The sequence below is a fragment of the Hypomesus nipponensis genome, chromosome 6 (genome assembly GCF_054491055.1).
Source record: "Hypomesus nipponensis isolate SF chromosome 6, ASM5449105v1, whole genome shotgun sequence".
NCBI lineage: Eukaryota > Metazoa > Chordata > Actinopteri > Osmeriformes > Osmeridae > Hypomesus > Hypomesus nipponensis.
Genome location: NC_140366.1, coordinates 12,121,781 through 12,141,602, shown reverse-complemented (window position 1 = coordinate 12,141,602; position 19,822 = coordinate 12,121,781). Strand labels below are relative to the sequence as shown.

The following is a 19,822-nucleotide window of genomic DNA, read 5'->3' as shown; positions in this document are numbered from 1 at the left end:
CAGATAAAGGCTGACACACCTTGCTGCTCCTGCAATTACAGGTCCCAAGTGTGTGTGACAGCTGTGCACACACTCCTCCTCACACACACAAATATATAAACGCAAACACACACTCAAATGTAGACACAGATATAGACACACAGACACAAACACGTTGAAGTAAACATATACAACACAAACACACACACACAAACAGGACACTCAGGCACTTTACCGAGGCCTACAGTGTTTATATGTGTTTACTCTATCTATCTGGTAGGAGTGGTTACTGCAAGTGAGACCCAGAGCCCCCTACACCAGACTCCTCACCATCAGGACTGGTCTAATCTGAACCCAGTCTAGACTCCTCACCATCAGGACTGGTCTAATCTGAACCCAGTCTAGACTCCTCACCATCAGGACTGGTCTAATCTGAACCCAGTCTAGCTAGACTCCTCACCATCAGGACTGGTCTAATCTGAACCCAGTGCTGATTCCTAAACATCTGGACTGGTCTAATCTGAACCCAGTCCAGACTCCTCACCACCTGGACTGGTCTAATCTGAACCCCATGCTGCCTCCTTCCCTGCTGCTCCTTATGGGAGAGTCCACAGCACACACAAGCTGGAGTGTAAACATTGAAAGAAACCCCATATCTAAAACATGTAGATGAAATGGCCAGATTAGCTGTCAAACTGTTTTGTCAAAGTCAGACGTGAAGGTTTTTCGGAAGTTGAAACGTTCTAAAGTTCTTCATGTGGATGTTGAGTGTTTCCTGAGTCAGAAAGATCTTGACAGAATCAGATTAAATGATAAGATCATGATTTGTGTGTGTGTGTGTGTGCTGGTCCAGATATACTATTGTGTGTCAAACACAGCCCATGTATGTGGGGGTGGGGGGGCAGTCCCTAAGGAAGTCAGTCTCAGTCTCTGGAATCCAGTTTGTGACTGTAATCCTGATGCATCACTTTACCGTTCTCTTCACCATAAATGACTCACAGCAGCTTTACTGGAAGTGAAACATGAAGCACTAAAACATAACATGTGCAGCCTGGTAAATCAGAGTTGTGTGGTACTTGTGCTGTTTCAGACACGGTCTCAGATAACAGCGTCTGATAACAGTGTAGGTGACCAAGTCTTATCTTCATTCCCGCTGGTATGAATGAACACTGTAAACACTGCAGTGTTCAAGGAAATGTTGATGTCGTAGTACACTGCATCTCATCCAGCTGCTGTTTCTCTTCCAGGAAAGAAGAAGAGAGGGAGGGAGTCTGGCTCCTACTCTGAGGAGGAGAAGACTTCTGCAGGAGGAGGAGGAGGAGGCGAGGAAGAGAGCCCCCCCCGCTCCCCAGACATGCACCCCGTCATCAACACCACAGCCGGCAGCTCAAGAATGGCTCTCATCAGCAACGCCCTGGCAGCATACACCTTCATAGCAGGTAAGACCATGAGACTATGTAACACACCTTCATAGCAGGTAAGACCATGAGACTATGTAACACACCTTCATAGCAGGTAAGACCATGAGACTATGTAACACACCTTCATAGCAGGTAAGACCATGAGACTATGTAACACACCTTCATAGCAGGTAAGACCATGAGACTATGTAACACACCTTCATAGCAGGTAAGACCTTGAGACTATGTAACACACCTTCATAGCAGGTAAGACCATGAGACTATGTAACACACCTTCATAGCAGGTAAGACCATGAGACTATGTAACACACCTTCATAGCAGGTAAGACCATGAGGTTGTGTAACACACCTTCATAGCAGGTAAGACCATGAGGTTGTGTAACACACCTTCAAAGCAGGTTCTAGAGATCATATTACATAGTTGAGGGTGGTACAACACTTCTGATCTAAACTGGTGGTGGGAGAGTTGTGGGTGGTAGAACATTGCAGGTCTGGTCAGGATAGGGTGCCCAAACTCAGACCCCCCTGTCTGTGAGGGAGAGGTGGATAAACATTGTACTGACTGGAGGAATGCAGATGTGGAAGAGAGATATCCCACACTAAAACACACACTGAAACCCATACACATACATGTGGTTACACACACACACATACATATACACACACACGTGGTCAAACAAACACATTACGTCCATACGTCCATCCCAATTCTTTACCTGCTCCAGCCAGCTGCTAAAACACAAGCAGAGAGAGAGCGTGGAGAGAGAGAGAGAGAGAGAGAGAGAGAGAGAGGGTGAGAGAGAGAGAGAGAGAGAGAGAGAGAGAGAGAGAGAGAGAGAGAGAGAGAGAGACAGAGAGAGAGAGAGAGAGAGAGAGAGAGAGAGAGAGAGAGAGAGAGAGAGAGAGAGAGATGAGTCTTTCCTGTTGCTTTACCTCCCACTCTGGAAAAATAAATAAACCCACTTACTGCATGGAGGAATAACCTCACATACAGCACACACATTTCAATAAACACACTCATACACTACACACTCACACACTACACAGTACTGTACACAGCCGTGGGGGCTGGCCAGTTCACTCTGCAACAGCCTCCGCTGAGCACAAACAAACACAAGCACAGGGGACTGGAAACAGCGTCATGATACGCCAGAGATTACGTGAGGGAGCGTTGGTGTGCGACCTCTATCAGGCTGAGAATCTCTCCTCTAATAGAAGCACCATTGTCCCTGATAACACACACATTCCCAGTGGACATGGGAACTGTGGTTGGAGCTGGCATTGTAATCCATGGCTGACTGTGAACACTTACTATGACACTGTGAAGGTGGGGCATGAGAGCCAGCATTAGCCTGCAGTGCAGACCTGACAGGCCTGGCTGAGTCCAAATGAAGGATGTTTCACTTTCATGCTTTCCACTGAGTTGCATAAGGGGGTTGAGTGCATTTACTTTTACCAGATGAATCATTTCGTTTTTTAAATAAGATCTCTCATTGTGGGTCTTTCTCCATCTCTTCCTACTTCTCTTTTGAAACCTCCACCTCTTCCCCCTCTCTCCACCTCTTTCTCTCTCTTTCCATCTCTCTCTCTCTCTTCGTCTCTCCCTTTCTCATTCTCTCTCTCTCTCCCTCTCTTTGCCTCTCTCTAGATCACCCGGAGAGAGCTGCCCTGTTCTTCGTCTGCGGGGTGTGTTTGGGTCTCTTCCTCACCCTCTTCGCCCTGGTGGTCCAGATCTCCTGTCGCACCGACTGTCAGCCTCGCAAACGGCCGCCCGCCAAAAAGCGAGCGAGGCCCACCGACTCGTCCTCCGACTCCAGCGACTCCGACTCGGACTGGGACACCACCTCGGACCTGTCGGCACGGAGGCACCGGCGATTCGAGCGCACGCTCAACATGAACGTGTTCACGTCGGCGGAGGAGCTGGAACGGGCGCAGCGGCTGGAGGAGAGGGAGAGGATCATACGAGAGATCTGGATGAACGGACAGCCCGACATCCCCGGGACGCGCAGCCTCAACCGCTACTACTGAGGTGGAACCGCAGAAGGACCGCAAATGGGCCACAGATGGACCACGGGGGGACGGCAGGGGAAGCGGTCGATGACAGAGCTCTTGTTACTTGATATGCTTAGGCGTGCAAATGCAAACATGGACCATGGAAGGACCGATGGGGTCTAGGACAGGGCCCTGGACCGCTGAGAACCACAAGGGGTGGAACCACACTTGGGAGCAGAATATGTCTGGCTGTGTGTGTGTGTGTGTGTGTGTGTGTGTGTGTGTGTGTGTGTGTGTGTGTGTGTGTGTGTGTGTGTGTGTGTGTGTCTGTCTGTCTGTCTGTCTGCCTGTCTGTTGTGTGTCTTTCTGCTTTTCTGTGTGTGTGTCAGTCTACCTGTCTGTCAGTGTTGTGTGGTTCCTATTATCAAGACCTCTCTGTGTTTTTATTGTGGATATAAGCTCCTCCCCCCTCCGTCTGGTAAGCTTGGCCAGAAGCCTGCTCCTCATTGGTTAAGGCAGAGGTGAAGGGTCATTCAATGCACTGCCATCAACCCTAACTAAACCTTCTGGAAGCAGAGGTACCTTCCGCAGACCCGAGCAGAGCGGGGCAGACTGAAAGCTGACTGAATACACCACCTTATTTCAGTACATACTTATACTGAGAGCTGAACAACATTTACAGACTAGAAAGATCTTGCAGCTTTGCTTAACAATAACACACCCTCCAGTATTCAGACACAGAAGAGTTTTGAAGAGTACTTAATGAAATCATACGGTAGGATGAAATAACCGGACAGCCGGACAGACTGACGCTGATGTTGCAGACAATCCTAGTAGATAACCATGGTTCAACCATGCTGACTTTGGAACTTTTGAACCACAAGTTGTTGTTTTTGGAATTCATCTCAACCCTTATGAAATCTATTTTATAATATTTAATAGTTTTTATCGTTGTTTTGTATTTTTGTTGTGTTTTTTTTTCTTCCTTTATGGTCATAATGAGATATTTTTATACTGTTGTTGCGATTCTTGTCTGGCACCTCAGGGACCCAACCCTAGTGATAATGTGTCTGGTCGTTGTCTTGTTTCCTAAGAAGGGGATCAGTCCATCGTTACAGATGTGTCAGCGTTTATAAGAAGATAAGCAAACATTAAGCAAAAGCCTCAAAGAGGTCTAGTGATTAAGCTTATTTTTGATATGTTATTTTATGCACAGTGCAGTGCCTTATCCAGCTAGGAAACAATGTCAATTAGAGTCCATAAATTTGTCAAGCTATCAATAGTTAATTAACTTATGAGTCAGTTTGTTCTGGTCTGGTTTTGAGTGTGTGTGTCTGTGTGCGTGTGTGTGCGTGTGACTGTTTATGTGTGCGTGGGAGAGCATGTGTACATGCGTGCTTTGTGTGTTTATGGATGTGTGTGGTGTGTTCAGTATGTGTCCACTCTGCCAAATGGGCTTGTTTTTTAAGTAGTATCATTTTGCCGATGGCTTTGTCAAACATTGCACTTGTTATCTTGCAGGAATGGAAAAACATATTACCAGATCATGCCAACTGGGTACCAGTAGATGCGCCCTGTAAAAGTTATGTGGTCATCAGAAGACTATATTATTGACCCTCACAGGACACCATAGCTCCCTGTCATCATGTTGTCATATAAGCTATTATACATCCAGTTGTGTTGCACTGCACTGGATTCAACCCTCAGTTTTCCTGAGAAGTGTGGGATTGTCTTGGCTGAGAGAAGAGTTGAGAACAGAGGGCAATAAGGTTTATCTACGCCACTCTCATACTGCCTCCCATGAATGGAATTACTATTGAGGTTTTGTGTTTCAGTTTGAATGGGATTATATAATATGCCAATAGCTGGTGAGTGAGACCAAAATTTGACTCCTGTGCTTCAAATAAACCATGTTGAAATTAAATGTTGAACTTGTCTGGATTTTCTTTTGGTGTTAACTTCTTTTGTATTCTGGAAACCACGTCTGAATGATAAAACACTACACATCATATTAGGGTCATGTAGCCCCATCTAGTGGTAAAACATGAAAAAGATCAAAGATAAACAACACATGACAAGTTTGTGATGGTTGTGTAATTTTAAACTGACAAAAATGATACACTTTAAGGAGTTATTCAAAATGTTGAGTTCCTTTCTTTCACTATCATCCGACCATGTTGATTTAGATTTAAACTCACTATTGACCATGTTACCATCTTGAAATGAGACCCACTGGCCAGGAATAATTCACATTTAGCATATTCAGTAGGCTGATATGGGTAATGATAAAATTATGGGTTATTTGTTCATGGTCAATTATTGGATTAACAGAAAACTGGTTTTAGTGTGATGAAGAATCGAATGCAACAGGTGGTTACAGCGCAACTCCCTGGCGCCAAAGCGGAACTACACAGTCACGGTTGCCATGGTACAGCGTCATTATGACACAAGGCGTGGGCACGGAAGAGATAGCCAGCCCTACCAAGGTTTCTGTGGTGGTAATACTGCTATTTTGTATCGGAAAATTAGAAGGCAGATAATTGTATATCGTGAATAGAGTGGCTACATATTGGCGGAAAGGGAGGGTCAATATGTAGTTAGCTAGCCAATGTTAGGGTCGCTGCTGTTCAGGATTAGCTAGTGAGCTAAGCAGCATAAGAAAAGCTGTAGCTTTTCAGACAGCACTTGGACGTACTAGTCTAATACTGTACTGTATTTGAATTTCGAATACATTCGCTAGTTCGTGTGAAAGATCACTCTGAAGGGGACACGTCATGGAGATCAGAAACTGACAAGCTGGTAAGATATCAATGACCCCTATCCGTCAAGGTAGCAATCACGCGTTGCCTTCTTGGATGCTAAAAACATAGAGTTCGTTTGCACAGGTAGCATTGACCAGTACAGTGCCTGCTACAAACAAATGTGTGAGAGTACTGTATCAAAATTAACAGCAACGTTTACTATTTCGATCCGTGCTTGCTGTGCGCCTATTAGCAAGTTACTTAATTCGCTAGCTAAAAGTATAGTGAGAAAAAAGTATGCTTTGTAGTGGTTTGGGTGACATACTGAGTTTTGGGTCTGTTGTAAAGGCAGCTTCGTAGCTGAGCCTGTCAAGAACAGACGGCAGCTTAATCCCAGATAGGCAATAATTGACATGGTATCTAGGCTAGATGTATTATGTTTACTCCAGAGTGCTCAACTATCAAAATGATAACACGATGGTTATTGCTGTTTATTGATTACAAATATGTTTTATGTTGATGGGTTAGGGTATAGAAGTTAATAATATGTGATACTTAATTTAAATGAATCAGCCGCCAAAGAGCGGCTTTATAAGGTTGGTCGGTTCGGTACTATGCCTTGTTCAAAGTCACAATGGAAAGGTTGAATTTGAGAAGCAACCCTGCACATTATCTGTGGATTGTGAAGGCAGAGAGTAAAGGGCAGGTATCATGCAATCATACCTTATTGAACTTTCCACCTGATATGGTCGTCTCTTAGTGACCGGGGAAACACAATAAGTTCACCACATACTTTCTTCTTACATTGGTTGATATGGTTCTTTCAGCTCACAACTAAACTAACCCACCCCGTAAATCCATCCAATCCTGTGCGTGTCACAAGTATTAGTATAGACTGAAACTCAATGTTCTATTTTTGGAATTTCTTAATAAAGGCAATGACTGTGTTACCTCCATTGTCTGATCTAATGACAGATCCGGTTACGCAGCACTCCGGGCCCACGAGGACAACATGGAATCAGAAAGCAGACCGTGTTCCGTGGACGCCAACCGCGACGCCAACCCAAGCCGCCAGTCCCAGCGGAGCACTGGGGAACTCTCCGAGACATCGTTCCGAAGCCGTAAACGGGACAAATGCCGAAGGGACCAGGATGGGAAAAGCTGTGCCAGTGACCGGGCCAGGACGAGGACTCGACCCCCGGGTCCACACCAGGACCGGAGGGCTGACGGAGAGCACCGGAGAAGCAGCCAATCGTTTTACTCTGAGGACTACGAGAATATGTCGCCATCAGAGCGCACGCTCTCACCGTATTCCCGCACCCCCTCACCGGGGCCACGCCGAGGAGTGCCCGCCAAGAGGGTCTCCAGCAGCCCCATCTACAAAACAGGTCTGCACACGCACGCACACACACACACACAGCGTCTGACAACAACCTGTATAGAGGCACACACACACTCCCATACCCCCTCTTCTTCTTCCTTCAGTCCCGCTGTCAGACGCACACTTCTCTAACCTGCCTTCTTCTATACCCTCCTTTCCTCTCCTCTCTTTTCTTCTCTCTGTCTCCGCCCTCCAATCCCCTTGTTCGGCCCTCTCCTACACCCTTCTTTCAAATCTCCAACCCCCCCAGGTGTCCGTCGAGTCCTGTCTCGGCCACAGAGGGGGGGTCTCCAGCAGCAGAGATGGGGCCTACGCTCCCAAAGCAAAGACTCTGCTATGGCCCCTCCCAAGGACCTGGACCTGGTGACCAAGCGCATGCTGTCCGCCCGGCTGCTGAAGATCAACGAGCTACGCAACGCCCTGTCTGAGCTGCAGCTGCGCACCGACGAGCTGCAGAAAGAGAACCGGGTCCTGAGACAGGTCAGAACCCAGGCCCGTCCTAGCGAGGGGTTAGAAACCTCAGACAGGTGACCTCTGACCTGTCCCTCCCCCCACAGCTCCAGCAGCGTCAGGAGAAGGCCCTGCAGCGCTACGACGACACGGAGAGCGAGATCTCGCAGCTTCTCACCCGCCACTCCGGCGAGACGCAGGCCCTGCGGGAGCGTCTGCGGCGGGCGCAGGAGAGGGAGCGTGCAGCGGAGCGCAGTCTGAAGGAGGCGCAGGAGCAGCTCCAGAGGAGCCAGGCAGCCGTGGGGAGGCTGAGGAAGCTGGCAGAGCAGCGGGAGCTAGGACCCAGGGAGGAGCTGAGCCGCAGGCTGGAGCAGGAGAAGGCCAACACCCTGGAGAACGAATGCAAGATTAAGGTAGGTCGTGTTTGGGTACCAGTTTGGCTGATCTGGCAGTTAGAGAGTGTGTGAATGGGAGTGTTTGAACCTGGCTGAGGAGGTTTAAACAGAAGAAGAACAAGGTTAGGAGTATTTTAGGTCCTCTGGTGGACCAAGGTTCTGCTTCATGAAGTCTGAGTAAATGTCAGTGTTCAACCAATTTATAGATGTGGGACAAATTATTTTAGCTTCCTTGTAGGCCAAGACAATCTATATTTAGAATGTAAGATTGATGGGATGTGAGTCCAAAGTCCTTGTTGAGAATTTTACCGATTTTGTATCCTTTGTACAATGTATAGCTATTACTATTATATACTCAGTAACTGTATGTAGCCAAGACATATAGATACAGTGATATACAGGTCATTAATAAGCTCCAGAGAGACAACAATGTGACTGGATATTTCTCCTGAGCCCTCTCAGGATACACATAGCTAGTTTCCCTGGGTTACAACCAATAGGATGTGTCTGCAGTTGAAGGTCACATGAGTTCACTGTTGGACGATTGACTCCGAACACACAAACACATCCTCTTAGCCTGACCTAAGGGGTCCAAAGTGTCAATACCAGTACCCTGAATCTGAGACACACATTAGCAGGTAAGTGAAACAAAGGGTTTTCACTTTTTCTTTGTCACCGTACATATGTTTGTATGCATCTGTCTGTGTGTGCACATGCATCTGTGTGTGTGTGTGTGAAGGATCTGGAGCGCAGCATGGAGCTAAGCAGCAGTAGCTACCAGAGGCAGCTGGCAGCAGAGAGGAAGAAGACCCTGAGCTCCCAGGAGGAGGTAAGGAGCCTGCAGGAGGAGCTGGAACGCCTCAGCAACAAGCTCAAGGTAAACACACACACACACACGCATGCTGTACACACACATAAACACAGTTACATTTACATGTGCGCAGACATGCAAGCAAGCAAACACACACTCAAAGCCCCTCACCCGTGCTCTGATGCTGGCCCCGACCATCCCAGGAGAAGGAGAGGGAGCTGGACACCATGAACATCTATGCTAACCGCATGCTGAAGCCTTCGTCCAGGAAAGACCCTGACAACAGCACCAGGAAGAAAGGTGACGTCATCGCCTGTGCTCCTCTGTCCTGTGTGGGAGAAAAAGAGAGGAAATGCACGGATTGTTTTGAGAGTGATGAAGTATGTGCCTGTTTACGAGTGTGTATGTGTGAGACAGTGGGTGTGTGTATGTGTGAGACAGTGTGTGTGTGTGTGTGTGTGTGTGTATAGGCGGGGGGGGGTGTGAGAGAGAATAACATTGTTACGTGTGCACTCCAGCTCCCAACAGAACCAGCACGAAGGCAGTTCAGACAGAAGACAGGAAGCTGAGTTTGGATTTCCCCTCCCCACCCCCCGCCATCACCGACTGCAACGAGTACAGCGGACAGGCACCTGACGACTACCTTTCTCTCAAGGCAGGCGTCTCCAACTCACTGCGCCCACTCTGATTCACCAGAATCAAGTCACCTGCTCTTAATACAAAACGATTAGTGGAGCTGTGGAGCCCATTCGACTCCAACAGCTTTCCCTTACATTCTACGATGTTGACTGGTTCTATCTAAAACATAAGATTGATATACACTGCGTAGCATAAAGCACAATCACAGCTCAATAATGAGTCTGTTTTCTTCAATGACAGTATTGTTCAAAAGAAATGATGTGTCCTTCTTTCTCTTGCACTCTTCCTGGCCCTCTCTTCAGGAACTTGATGAGACAGACAGGAGACCCCCGGTGACACAGGAGAAGAAGAAGAAAGAGGAGCGAGACCAGCAGAGGAAGAGATCCAAGGAAAATGAGAAGGAGGAACTGAAGAGCGACAGGAAGGAGAACTTGCTGGATGAGAAGGCCAGACGACTGAGAGAAGGTAAGCCCTTCCAAGCGGTCAACCCTCATGGTCAATAAGCAGTTATCCAAACCACCCACATGGTGCTTCCTGCAACCTTGTGGTTAGGGGGAGATTAGGTGGTTAAGAGGGTCATCTGGTCTCAGTAATGAATCTGAAAGTAAACTTGCCTTTGCCTCCTGGTGTTTTACTTTCTGCTACTTTTACTACTTTTCTCTCTATGTAGAAACTCTAGGCTGGGAGAAGGACGAAGAACACAGGAAGCAAAGGAACTTGAAAGAAGAAGAAAACAGGAGGCGTGGCCTGGTACAGGAAGAGGTTGAAAGGCGGAACCAGGAGGCTATAGCTCGTCAACAGGTGGCAGAGGAGGAGCGTCGCAGGAAGGAGCAGCTATTGGCCAAGCTGCGTGAGATTGACCAGCAGAACCAACCGCCCCCACGCTTGTTCTCCGACACAGACCCCGATGAGTCCTCTGGGTCCGTGGTGCGTTCCCCACCCCGGTACTCAGAGCCACGGAACCAGAACCAATCCATCTTCAGCTTTACAGAACCGGAAGAGACGGGGGGTCTCCGTGGGGGTGGGAGCAAGGAGGGTGGGAAACAAAGAGGAGGAGGAGAGGGGGAGGGGGGAATATTGACCGGGGTGGGGAGGAGAGGGGTGAGGGCTCAACCATCAACAGACGACTTGGCTTTTGGCAGCTACGCCCCCTCCTTTGGTCGCCCCGCCCCTCGAGGCCCAGGCTTCCCCCCTCCTTCTCCCAAAGAGGAGAAGGACGCCCACCTGGGGGGGGCGGATATTAGCTTTGGGGGATCCGAGAAAGAGGAGGTATGGGGTACGGGACGGAAGTCCAGCCTGATGCAACAGCTGTTTGGACCGCCATCTTCGACCCATCCCTTGGCCCCGCCAACTTCCTCCAGTAAGATGGATGTCCTCAACAGTACCCCCAACTCCACTGCTGGACGCAATAAGAAGGACGGGCTGTTCCTCTTTGACCCTGAGTCCCCCCGCCCCGCTGTGCCCCCACCCCCTCTACTTACTAGCCTGCACATTGCCGAGAGCCGGCCCACCGTCCGAGCCATACCCTCGTTTGACGACGACATAGAGGAACTCACGCTCTGATTGGCTCTTGAGAACTATGCTTTTAATTGACTAGTTGAAGAGGAAGTGTCTTCTTGTCACCACTTGCTCCTGATGATGTCCACAAAAGAAGCACTTCACTGAATCACTTAAACTGTCATTGCAGATAAATCCTGTTCTAATGACAAGCTGATTATCCTGATCCATTCCTCCTTTCACCACATTATCTAAACATTCCACCAACACTGTGTCTTATCAGGGGAAATAAAACAGACTTCAATTTTCCTTCCTTTAGTTGTATAAACTGCACTGATCCTATGGTACTTCCTTCAGCAACTGAGTGGTATCCATAGAGACAATGACCACTGTTGCGCTGTAGACTGTCGCAATATGGTTTTATATATACAGTAGGCCCTTATCCTTCAAATGACAATGTTTTTGTGTACCATGAGTTTCTGTGTTAAAATCAAATATAGTCTCTTGATATTTTACAACTCAGTTGATATTTGGCATTTACTCAGGTAAAATGACTGAGGCAGATGTTAATTTTGTGCATGTGAAAACTACAGCGAGGTCAAAGTTACAGGATTTGAAATCACCTGTATGCCCCCCAAAAGAAAATGTGTGTTTTTTTAATATATTTTCATGTTTAACTGTAATTTGTTTGAAATTTGAAATAGCTATTTGTCTAAGAAAGCTAGTATGTGAATGTATGTTATTTTAGTCCTATATTCCATTGCAGTCTACAGTTGGGTGCATAGTAACAATCCTTCCAAATGTTATTTATTATAACACATTTTAGCTGGCGACAATAATGTATACTTAGTCATTATGTAAATCTCGTTTTTTTTGCGATGCGGTTTTGAATTATGAGTTGAGTAGTATTAGGAGAGTGTTTTATAGCATTTATACTTTGTTTTATTCATGTGATGTCTTATTGGAGTATAAAAATGGAATATGGTGGAAAGTTCTTACTGTGACTGTGTGTTGCCAAAAGACAAACTGAATCTGAGACTTTTAAAAGACCCTGAGCTTGGCTGTTTTTCGGGAAACAAGGTAGGCTACACCATGCCAAACACTTTAAAATGGTTATATCCATATTCTCTTTTAGGCCTGTGTATTACCAGCGTCGATATTTTTTGTCATGAAGATCATGTTGTAGGCCTGACTTAGGTTTAATATTATATAGCCTACATTTTATATAACATATTCAGGATAGGTTAGGACCAATGTTTAATGAATGTTTCTGTTAATCTGGTCACAGGAGTTAACAGAATATTCCTACATTTCTTACACCAGTCCAGTGTCATAATACACTTAACCCCTGTGTAGGTCTACTTAGAGACCGTTGTGAAACAACAGCGTCATCTGCTGCTCCTTGCTGCTTCTGATAAGTTTAGGGATAGGCCTACACCCCAGTTAAAAATGCCTTGATTATCATAAACAACCACAGTTTAGGAGCCGACCCAAAACAAACCTCACTAATTAGGCTAGCGTGTCTGCAATATTTGTAACTTTTCGATAATCATTGCATAGCCTAATATTAACTATACCAGCCCATTATAACAGCTTCTGTTTATTTATAAAGTTTTATTATTGGAAATAGAATAAACCTATAAATAAAGAAGGTTATCAGTGCCAATAGGCCCCTAGGCTACTGTTGGCTACGATTCTGGAGGGCTGGGACACATTGACATTTTATTCTTGTTTTGTCTCCATCTTATTTTTGTATCATTATTCCTGAACAAAATGCCATTCATTGTGAGTGAATAAAATAAATAACAGAGACTGTTTGCCTGTTCCTGACAGACTGGGGCGCAATTGCTGCGATATCCGATTTTGGGATAGAGACTTGACTTGGATTCCTGAGGTGTCTCTAGGCAACCAAAACCTGACGCAACTCAGACTGCCCCTCCTCCGATGCTGCTAACCATTCAAAAAACAAGTGTATCGGGGAAGCTGCAGCGGGAATCTGCTGAAGAATAATTGCTAGACTGTCAAGTATAGGCTTACTTCAGGTGCTACTCAATAGTTTCAATTAGCCCGCGACGGACCTGATTTGACAGCGCATTACGGAGAACAAACAGGTATGTTCAAGCAGTGTGAATTAGGCTGTTATTCCAAGTGACGACTAACTGGAGCGTCGCTCAGAAGTTTATAGTGTAGTGCGTATAGGGTTTTACTCAGTAAATCGTGTTACAATGAGATTCATAAGAACAGTAACAGCATGTTTATATGCTGGTAGAAAAGGGTGAAATGGTCCGTTTTACTATACTCAAATTGTCAGTTTGTATGTGGTCAGAACAGGCAGTTTGGATTAAAAGCATAGGTTAGCCTACATGACAAACTCGAGACAGAACACATGCCTATGGCAAAGTAATTAGTGCGCCTCAAAAAAGCCCTTTCTATTTGAAATAGCAACATGCGCCTGTGTATGGGTGTATGGCTGCCTTGCTTGGATTACACATTCGTTTTTAACAATATCTTTGGACAGTAGGCTATAAGCCTGTAAAGATGAGCAATGAGAAACAATTTAAATGTTTACATCATTACGTTGACTTGTCAAGTATGCCAACTACAATAGTTTGGTACTTTATGGTTTAACTCTTCTCCTGTCCGTCAAACAAACTGTTTGTTGCAAGTCTGTCTTGGACTTTTGCCTGCATTTGCATGTCTCTCAAAAGTTATTTTTGCTCTGCCCCCACATCAATTGAACTACATTGTTCTGTGTCAAACACTATAATCACAATAATCCTCACCCTCCATGATGTGAAAACTAGAATTGTCAATGCAAGCATCTCTAAGTTGGTAAGACATCTTGGACAAAGGCTTTCCTGCTGGGTGTCTTGGACAGGCACTGTGTGACTGTAGCTCCACTGAGGACACTGTGTTTCTTGCGTAGACACTCACTGCTGTTCACCAGATAGAAATTAAGCCAGACTTCATTTTTTGGCCAGACCAGATGTGGCATGTCATACTGAACACCACAAAATTGATTTTATTGGCACAGCAACCAACCATGCTGCTGCAGTTGGATGTTGCCGAGCAATCAAATATTGCTCTATTCAGTCACTATGAAACACAGATTGCAATGTGGTGAAGGCTGGCTCTCCTTCACTTTACCACCATGCCAAAGGGAAATTCAGCTAATGGCGACACAGGGATCATTTTCTCTCTACTGAGTTATTGTGCTTCCCCCTAAGACGCCGTTTAATATTCAGGAAATTATATTTTGCAGATATGCCCGTGTTTTCTTTCTCTGAAGGGAACACTGTTCTATTCACCCAAGTATACTTTCACTCAATTAAAATTGGCCCCTGGAAATGTTGTGCCGTTAGACACAAGAAGTCAGTGTATAAATGTTTAGCAGTTTTGCTGCCAGCTGTAAGTAAAATTACTTAACTAACTAAAGTATACACCATGTGTAGAGTAAATTACTACAAATGCATATCTTTATTCATTTTTTTTTTTGCCTTTGCAGTCTCCCCTATTGTTCTGTAAAAGAGATGCTAAATTGAGGCTACATGCAAATTATATGAACAATGACCATCCATATATGTATGAGATCTTTGCATGTCTAACAGTTCAGTTCCTACTACTAACAACAGGGGTAAAAGGCCTTTTGTTCACCATTGTTGTGAGTCGTCACCCCCCCCCACACACACACACACACACGCAACTTTCATCCTCCTAGCCCTGTCCCTCTTTACTACAACAAATACTACCCCTTACAGTGTATCTTTATCTCAGGGCTGGTCTTTGAAAATGGATGACCTAGTATTTTTCCATTATTCTGATGTCGTCCAGCTATAATGCATCTCACTGTGGACCAGTATTAATCTAAGATCCTTCATTTATCCTAACCACAAAAGATTGCATAAAGATAGGTCCAGGCAACGTTTTAGCATTGAGAGACAAGCAGTCATAGTAATACTCCTGAGGGTCACAGGGATGTGAGGGAAGTGTTTGAAATGCAATCGTCAAGTGGGTGTATTTTTAGAGGTGGAGATATGTGTCTGGATTGATGTAATGTAACCATGGTCAGGTAGTAAACTCAGACAGTGATCCCATGGTAACAGTGGATCACCTTTGACCAGCATCCAAGGCCGGGTTTCCCAAATTTGTTAAGAAGCTCTTAACGCTAAGAGCTTCTTAAGAACGTTCTAAGAGCGTTCTAGAAAAATATATTGGCGTTAAGAGCTTCTTAACGAATCTGGGAAACCCGGCCCTTGTCGGTCTGTCCCACTACAGCAGTGCTTCTCCATCATTTTCATTCAGCCCACCTTTTGAAAACAGAAGAACTGTCGCTCCAGACCTCTTTCTATAGCCAATGTGCATCTCTCTTCATTCCCCTGCAGTCCCTCGGTGCCCCACAGTTCTGCAGTCACTCCTCCACTGTGTCTACCTATCATGCCCTCTTCATAAATAAGAATGTTCAGGAGCACAACCTTCTATTGGATGCTGGGTCGAATAATTTCAGTCTTGCTGTCCATAATGATGGATTGTGGGTGCGGGGGAATGGGGAACACTAATAGTGAGGGACAAAATGTAATTATGGGATGGTTGTGTAATTCTTATGAGGCAATCCAGTCCCCCTCAATTATATATTTTGGATGAGGTACAACAGTTTCATTAAAGCTACCTGCATTACCCTCATTGCTTAGCTAGGTTGTACCTGAAGCATGATGTACCCACAATCCTGAAGAACCCATAAGAACACACTAATGGTATGTCATAATGGAATAAAAACACCCCTAAACTCCTTAACATGAATGTATGCTGTCGAGTCATAGGTCAGTCTGAGTCCCTGATGCCCCTTTAGCAGCGCAGTTCCTGTATTATCTTACCACCAGTGAGGATAGCTGAAAAGCGCTGACTCACTTAAGAGTGCTCTGTTGCTATGGAAACACCCCCCCCTTTCCTTCACACACGCACTCCCATTTTGAGTGATAATCCATAGGAAGACAGGGGATGTAGCCTATTTCAGAGAGTGCTGATCTAAGGCCTTTGTGGTTGGACATCTAATTATTGGGGGTAAGCTCAGAGAGGTGCGAGTAGATTTAAAAGACTTAGTGCACTGAATCTGTATTGATGGCATGTTACACACATAACAGCAAATACATCTAGACCAATGATATAAAAATGTCCATACTTGGTAATAGTAATCATGGTAATATTAACAAACAATTCCCAAGAATAACAGATGTGTAGATGTTACCACATTTAAAAGTAGACCCTATTTAACAAACACAGAAAGGGTGAGCTTGACCAGTGTTGGCAAGTGTCAGGTTGTGTTCTGTCACACACAAAATAAATGCTAGACACAGCCTTATCTTTTCAGCTGCATTATACAAACCTTTTATACAACGTGTGTGATTCATCTGATATGTCTGACTTTTAGGGTTTTGCAGATCAGCCAGCTAAGGACTTTGTCATCCACAAAAAAAACTTTCAGCAGGCTTTGAAGAGGAATCACTCATTGAAGTTTTTGAGGAAGATTCCAGAAGACACCTGCCTCATTGTTCCCCAAATGACTACATCAGCACAGAGCTAGAATCATACATTAACATACACTTCTTGTCCATTTCTCTTTCTCAAACGCATATGTATCAACAACACACAGGCAACAATCAATTTCCCAATACACTTAACACATCAAACAGGCCGCAAATGAGGAACACATCATTGGACCATTCCTCTTGACTCCAGCTTCTCTTGCAAGGTTTATCTATCGTTCACTAGATTGGCCATGGAGGTCTGTCCAGTTCTTCAGATAAAGGTGGACAGTGCCTGTGACCCGGTCCAGGAAGAGGAGGACAAGGAAGAGGAGAACCAGGAGGAAGTGTGTTCCACCTCAGATGACCACCTGGGGACATTGAAGGCCTTGACAGAGAAACTGAGGCTGGAGACCCGGAGGCCATCCTACCTGGAGTGGAAATCCCGGTTAGAGGCTCAGAGCGCCAGGAGCTCTGTTGTACCGCAGGAGCAGCTTGGACCGGACGTGGAGGACTCCTCAAGGCAGGACAAGCCCAAAGAGACGGACCTGAGCTCGGGTCAGACAGAGCACAGTCTCCCCTCTGGACCGCTGAAGGGGTTCGAAAACATTGATGAGGCGATTATCTGGCTGAGGAAAGAGCTGGTGAGACCAAAACACATTGTTGCTCTATCTTCAATCCATGTCATTACTATCCAGACTCCAGAATACTTGTGTTGCATAAATATGTCATTTTGAAAATGTATGTAGACATACAGTCCATTGTCTTGCAGATCGAAGACAGGTACTGTAATCATGCTTTTACTTCAGCTTCCAGTTAATGATGTGTTCATTAAGGCTGCATGAAAAAAAACACCATCCCTAGTTAGTTAGCAAATTAGCTCTTAACAATGGAAGCAATATCCAAATCTTTATTGTTACATCGCAATGAACTGGAAAACAGACATTCAAGTTTAAGTGAGTGGAAGTGATTATTGGCAGGAAAGTGTGAGCTCTTCATACACAGATTCTGCAACAGTAATCAGTTTTACTTCGCACAATTATGTTGCTTATCTTCCCAGTAAGCATGCTCTGACTGTCTCTTCTGAGCACGCAATGAGGGGCCCTTCACAGAGAGGCCAAAGCTTTGCCCAGTATGTGGCCACAAACATTAGCACAAAGACATTAGACGTGAGAATAAATGATAAAGAGTCTTTAGGCTGAAAGGGATGTTTGTGGATATCATGCTGTGAATTTTCTTTGGGGATTTTCTCACACCAAAGGATGGCAGTAGAAAGATCAACTCCAAATGCATCCCTTAATGGTGCTATCTTATTATAATTGGATTGGTGTTAACACAGAACTTGAGTAAATACAGAAACTTGACTTGAAACTCACAATCTCTGACAGATTGAACGCCAACTGCTCTTAAATTGTTTTTAAAAGAGGGTGACCGGAGGCCCAAATTGCAAACTCTTCATGGGGCCCAACATTTTCAGCGGGGCCCCTGCTCATTGTCTCACTGCCTCTTTTCACCCTTCCAGATAGAGATGCGTCTACAGGACCAGCAGTTGGCCAGGCAACTCATGCGTCTCCGCAGTGACATCAACAAGCTGAAGATTGAGCAGACATGCCACTTGCACCGCCGCATGCTCAACGATGCCACCTTTGGCCTGGAGGAGCGTGATGAGCTGTCCGATCTTCTGTGCGACTGTCCCGTCACGCCGGGCTTTGGTCTTTCTGCACCGCTGCGCCTCATCGGTGTCACCAAGATGAACATCAACTCCCGCCGGTTCTCACTCTGCTAACTATCATTAGGTCTTCTAGCGTTAGCTCCGCCGTGTTTAGCTTTGCTAGCATTAGCCTTAGTCTCAAACGGCTCTTTCAAGGCTTTTCTTGACCTGAAAGTGAACTTGGGTGCTAGAACCTATATGGACATTTGTACTTTAGCACAACTTTGGTTCATTCTTTGCCTGCTTACGCTGGGGTGTCTAGTATGTGGTGCGGTGATGGCCCTTACAAACCCATCCTCTGTAGCCAATCCTGATTTTGCTAGCATCTTAATGATTGTAGATTATATTTCTGAAAAAACTAATGTGTTCTGTGTTTGTACAATTATGCCTTAATATTGTCTCATACAATACAAAATCATTTGGGGAAGATGAGATAGTATTGTTTGCTCAAAGTATGCTTAATATTGATTTAGAATTAAATTGAAATTAAAAGTATTATGGTCAAATTATATTATATTAAATCTTTATATCCTCATATTTTACTTTGTGATTTTTTTGACTAATAATCATGAATTCTAGATTAATTGTAAAACAGTACATGTTACTTCATGTTACCTCTACTGTACAGTAACAGGGTCTTTTCGAGACCTAAAAAATGCGTCAGGCAGGGATTCCAAAATTGTCCTGGATTTCGCCTTGTCGGATATTTGTGTTTCTCTGGGTCTTTCACAAACTTACGCCCTTAGAAGATTTGGAAAGGGTATCTCCTTTACGTTCCACCTTCTTGCGCGAGCTCTGACTGTAGAGAGAACTGTCATTTTGATCAGATAGTGCGGCATGCAATACGACCAGCACCCCCCCCCCCTCCCCCACCCTAAGTAACATGAAGTACAGCATGAGCGTATCAGCCTTTCCATGTACAAATACTTCCTTTCAGTCATGCATATGATTTATCTATCCTAAATGTAAGGACATTGCCTGTCAGTTTGAAGATAAACGTTTAAATACACAGTCATGTTGTTTGACATATATGGGTAAGGAATTGAAACTCAATTTTGAACAAAAAAGCATACATTCTCATCCTGGTACATTTTTCAGTAGTAAGTACAATTGATCTGTTTTTCTTGGCAATTAATTTTAATTGGTTGCATCATGGCCCATTAGATTTGCAGTCAGAGTTGTTGTGCTTTGTGAAGTGATACTGAAGCAGATATTATTTGGATTATGCACAGTCCTTGGACACATTTATTCAATATGAAGTTCACTTTTCAAAAGTCACATCAGTT

The 19,822-nt window shown here is 45.1% G+C and overlaps 3 protein-coding genes across 5 annotated transcripts in view; all 3 read left to right on the top strand.

Moving 5' to 3' along the window:
• eva1aa (eva-1 homolog A, regulator of programmed cell death a) overlaps nt 1–5,316 on the top strand; it is a 58,777-nt gene extending 53,461 nt beyond the window's left edge. For both annotated transcript variants that reach the window (XM_084700800.1, XM_084700801.1), the window contains 2 exons: nt 1,227–1,418; nt 3,049–5,316. In XM_084700800.1, coding sequence (XP_084556926.1) covers nt 1,227–1,418; nt 3,049–3,428 — 572 coding nt within the window. In that variant the 3' untranslated portion in view covers nt 3,429–5,316. The remainder of the gene's footprint in view (nt 1–1,226; nt 1,419–3,048) is intronic.
• A 532-nt stretch (nt 5,317–5,848) lies between these two features.
• lca5 (lebercilin LCA5) lies at nt 5,849–12,297 on the top strand. Of its 2 annotated transcripts, none has more exons than XM_084700814.1 (9): nt 5,849–6,191; nt 7,123–7,521; nt 7,765–7,994; nt 8,072–8,377; nt 9,099–9,236; nt 9,374–9,470; nt 9,689–9,825; nt 10,112–10,274; nt 10,480–12,297. In XM_084700814.1, the coding sequence occupies exons 2-9, from the start codon at nt 7,146–7,148 to the stop codon at nt 11,370–11,372; spliced, it is 2,340 nt and encodes a 779-aa protein (XP_084556940.1). In that variant the 5' UTR covers nt 5,849–6,191; nt 7,123–7,145; the 3' UTR covers nt 11,373–12,297. The 2 variants fall into 2 exon arrangements, with proteins under 2 accessions (XP_084556940.1, XP_084556939.1); XM_084700813.1 differs by having other exon boundaries at nt 7,109–7,521.
• Nucleotides 12,298–13,237: 940 nt separating this feature from the next.
• On the top strand, nt 13,238–19,059 carry fam167ab (family with sequence similarity 167 member Ab). Its single transcript, XM_084700315.1, has 3 exons — nt 13,238–13,417; nt 16,732–17,469; nt 18,348–19,059. Exons 2-3 carry the CDS (start codon nt 17,080–17,082, stop codon nt 18,609–18,611), a joined length of 654 nt encoding a protein of 217 aa, XP_084556441.1. The 5' UTR covers nt 13,238–13,417; nt 16,732–17,079; the 3' UTR covers nt 18,612–19,059.
• The last annotated feature ends 763 nt before the right edge of the window (nt 19,060–19,822 follow it).

What these genes read in the sequence shown, in the direction of transcription:
- lca5 (XM_084700814.1), top strand. Translation starts at nt 7,146, where the DNA reads ATGGAATCAGAAAGCAGACCGTGTTCCGTGGACGCCAACCGCGACGCC. An exon ending in CAGCCCCATCTACAAAACAG is followed by an intron (nt 7,522 to 7,764) that starts GTCTGCACACGC and finishes CAACCCCCCCAG; the next exon opens with GTGTCCGTCGAGTCCTGTCT. An exon ending in GGCCAGACGACTGAGAGAAG is followed by an intron (nt 10,275 to 10,479) that starts GTAAGCCCTTCC and finishes CTCTCTATGTAG; the next exon opens with AAACTCTAGGCTGGGAGAAG.
- fam167ab (XM_084700315.1), top strand. Translation starts at nt 17,080, where the DNA reads ATGGAGGTCTGTCCAGTTCTTCAGATAAAGGTGGACAGTGCCTGTGAC. An exon ending in TCTGGCTGAGGAAAGAGCTG is followed by an intron (nt 17,470 to 18,347) that starts GTGAGACCAAAA and finishes TCACCCTTCCAG; the next exon opens with ATAGAGATGCGTCTACAGGA.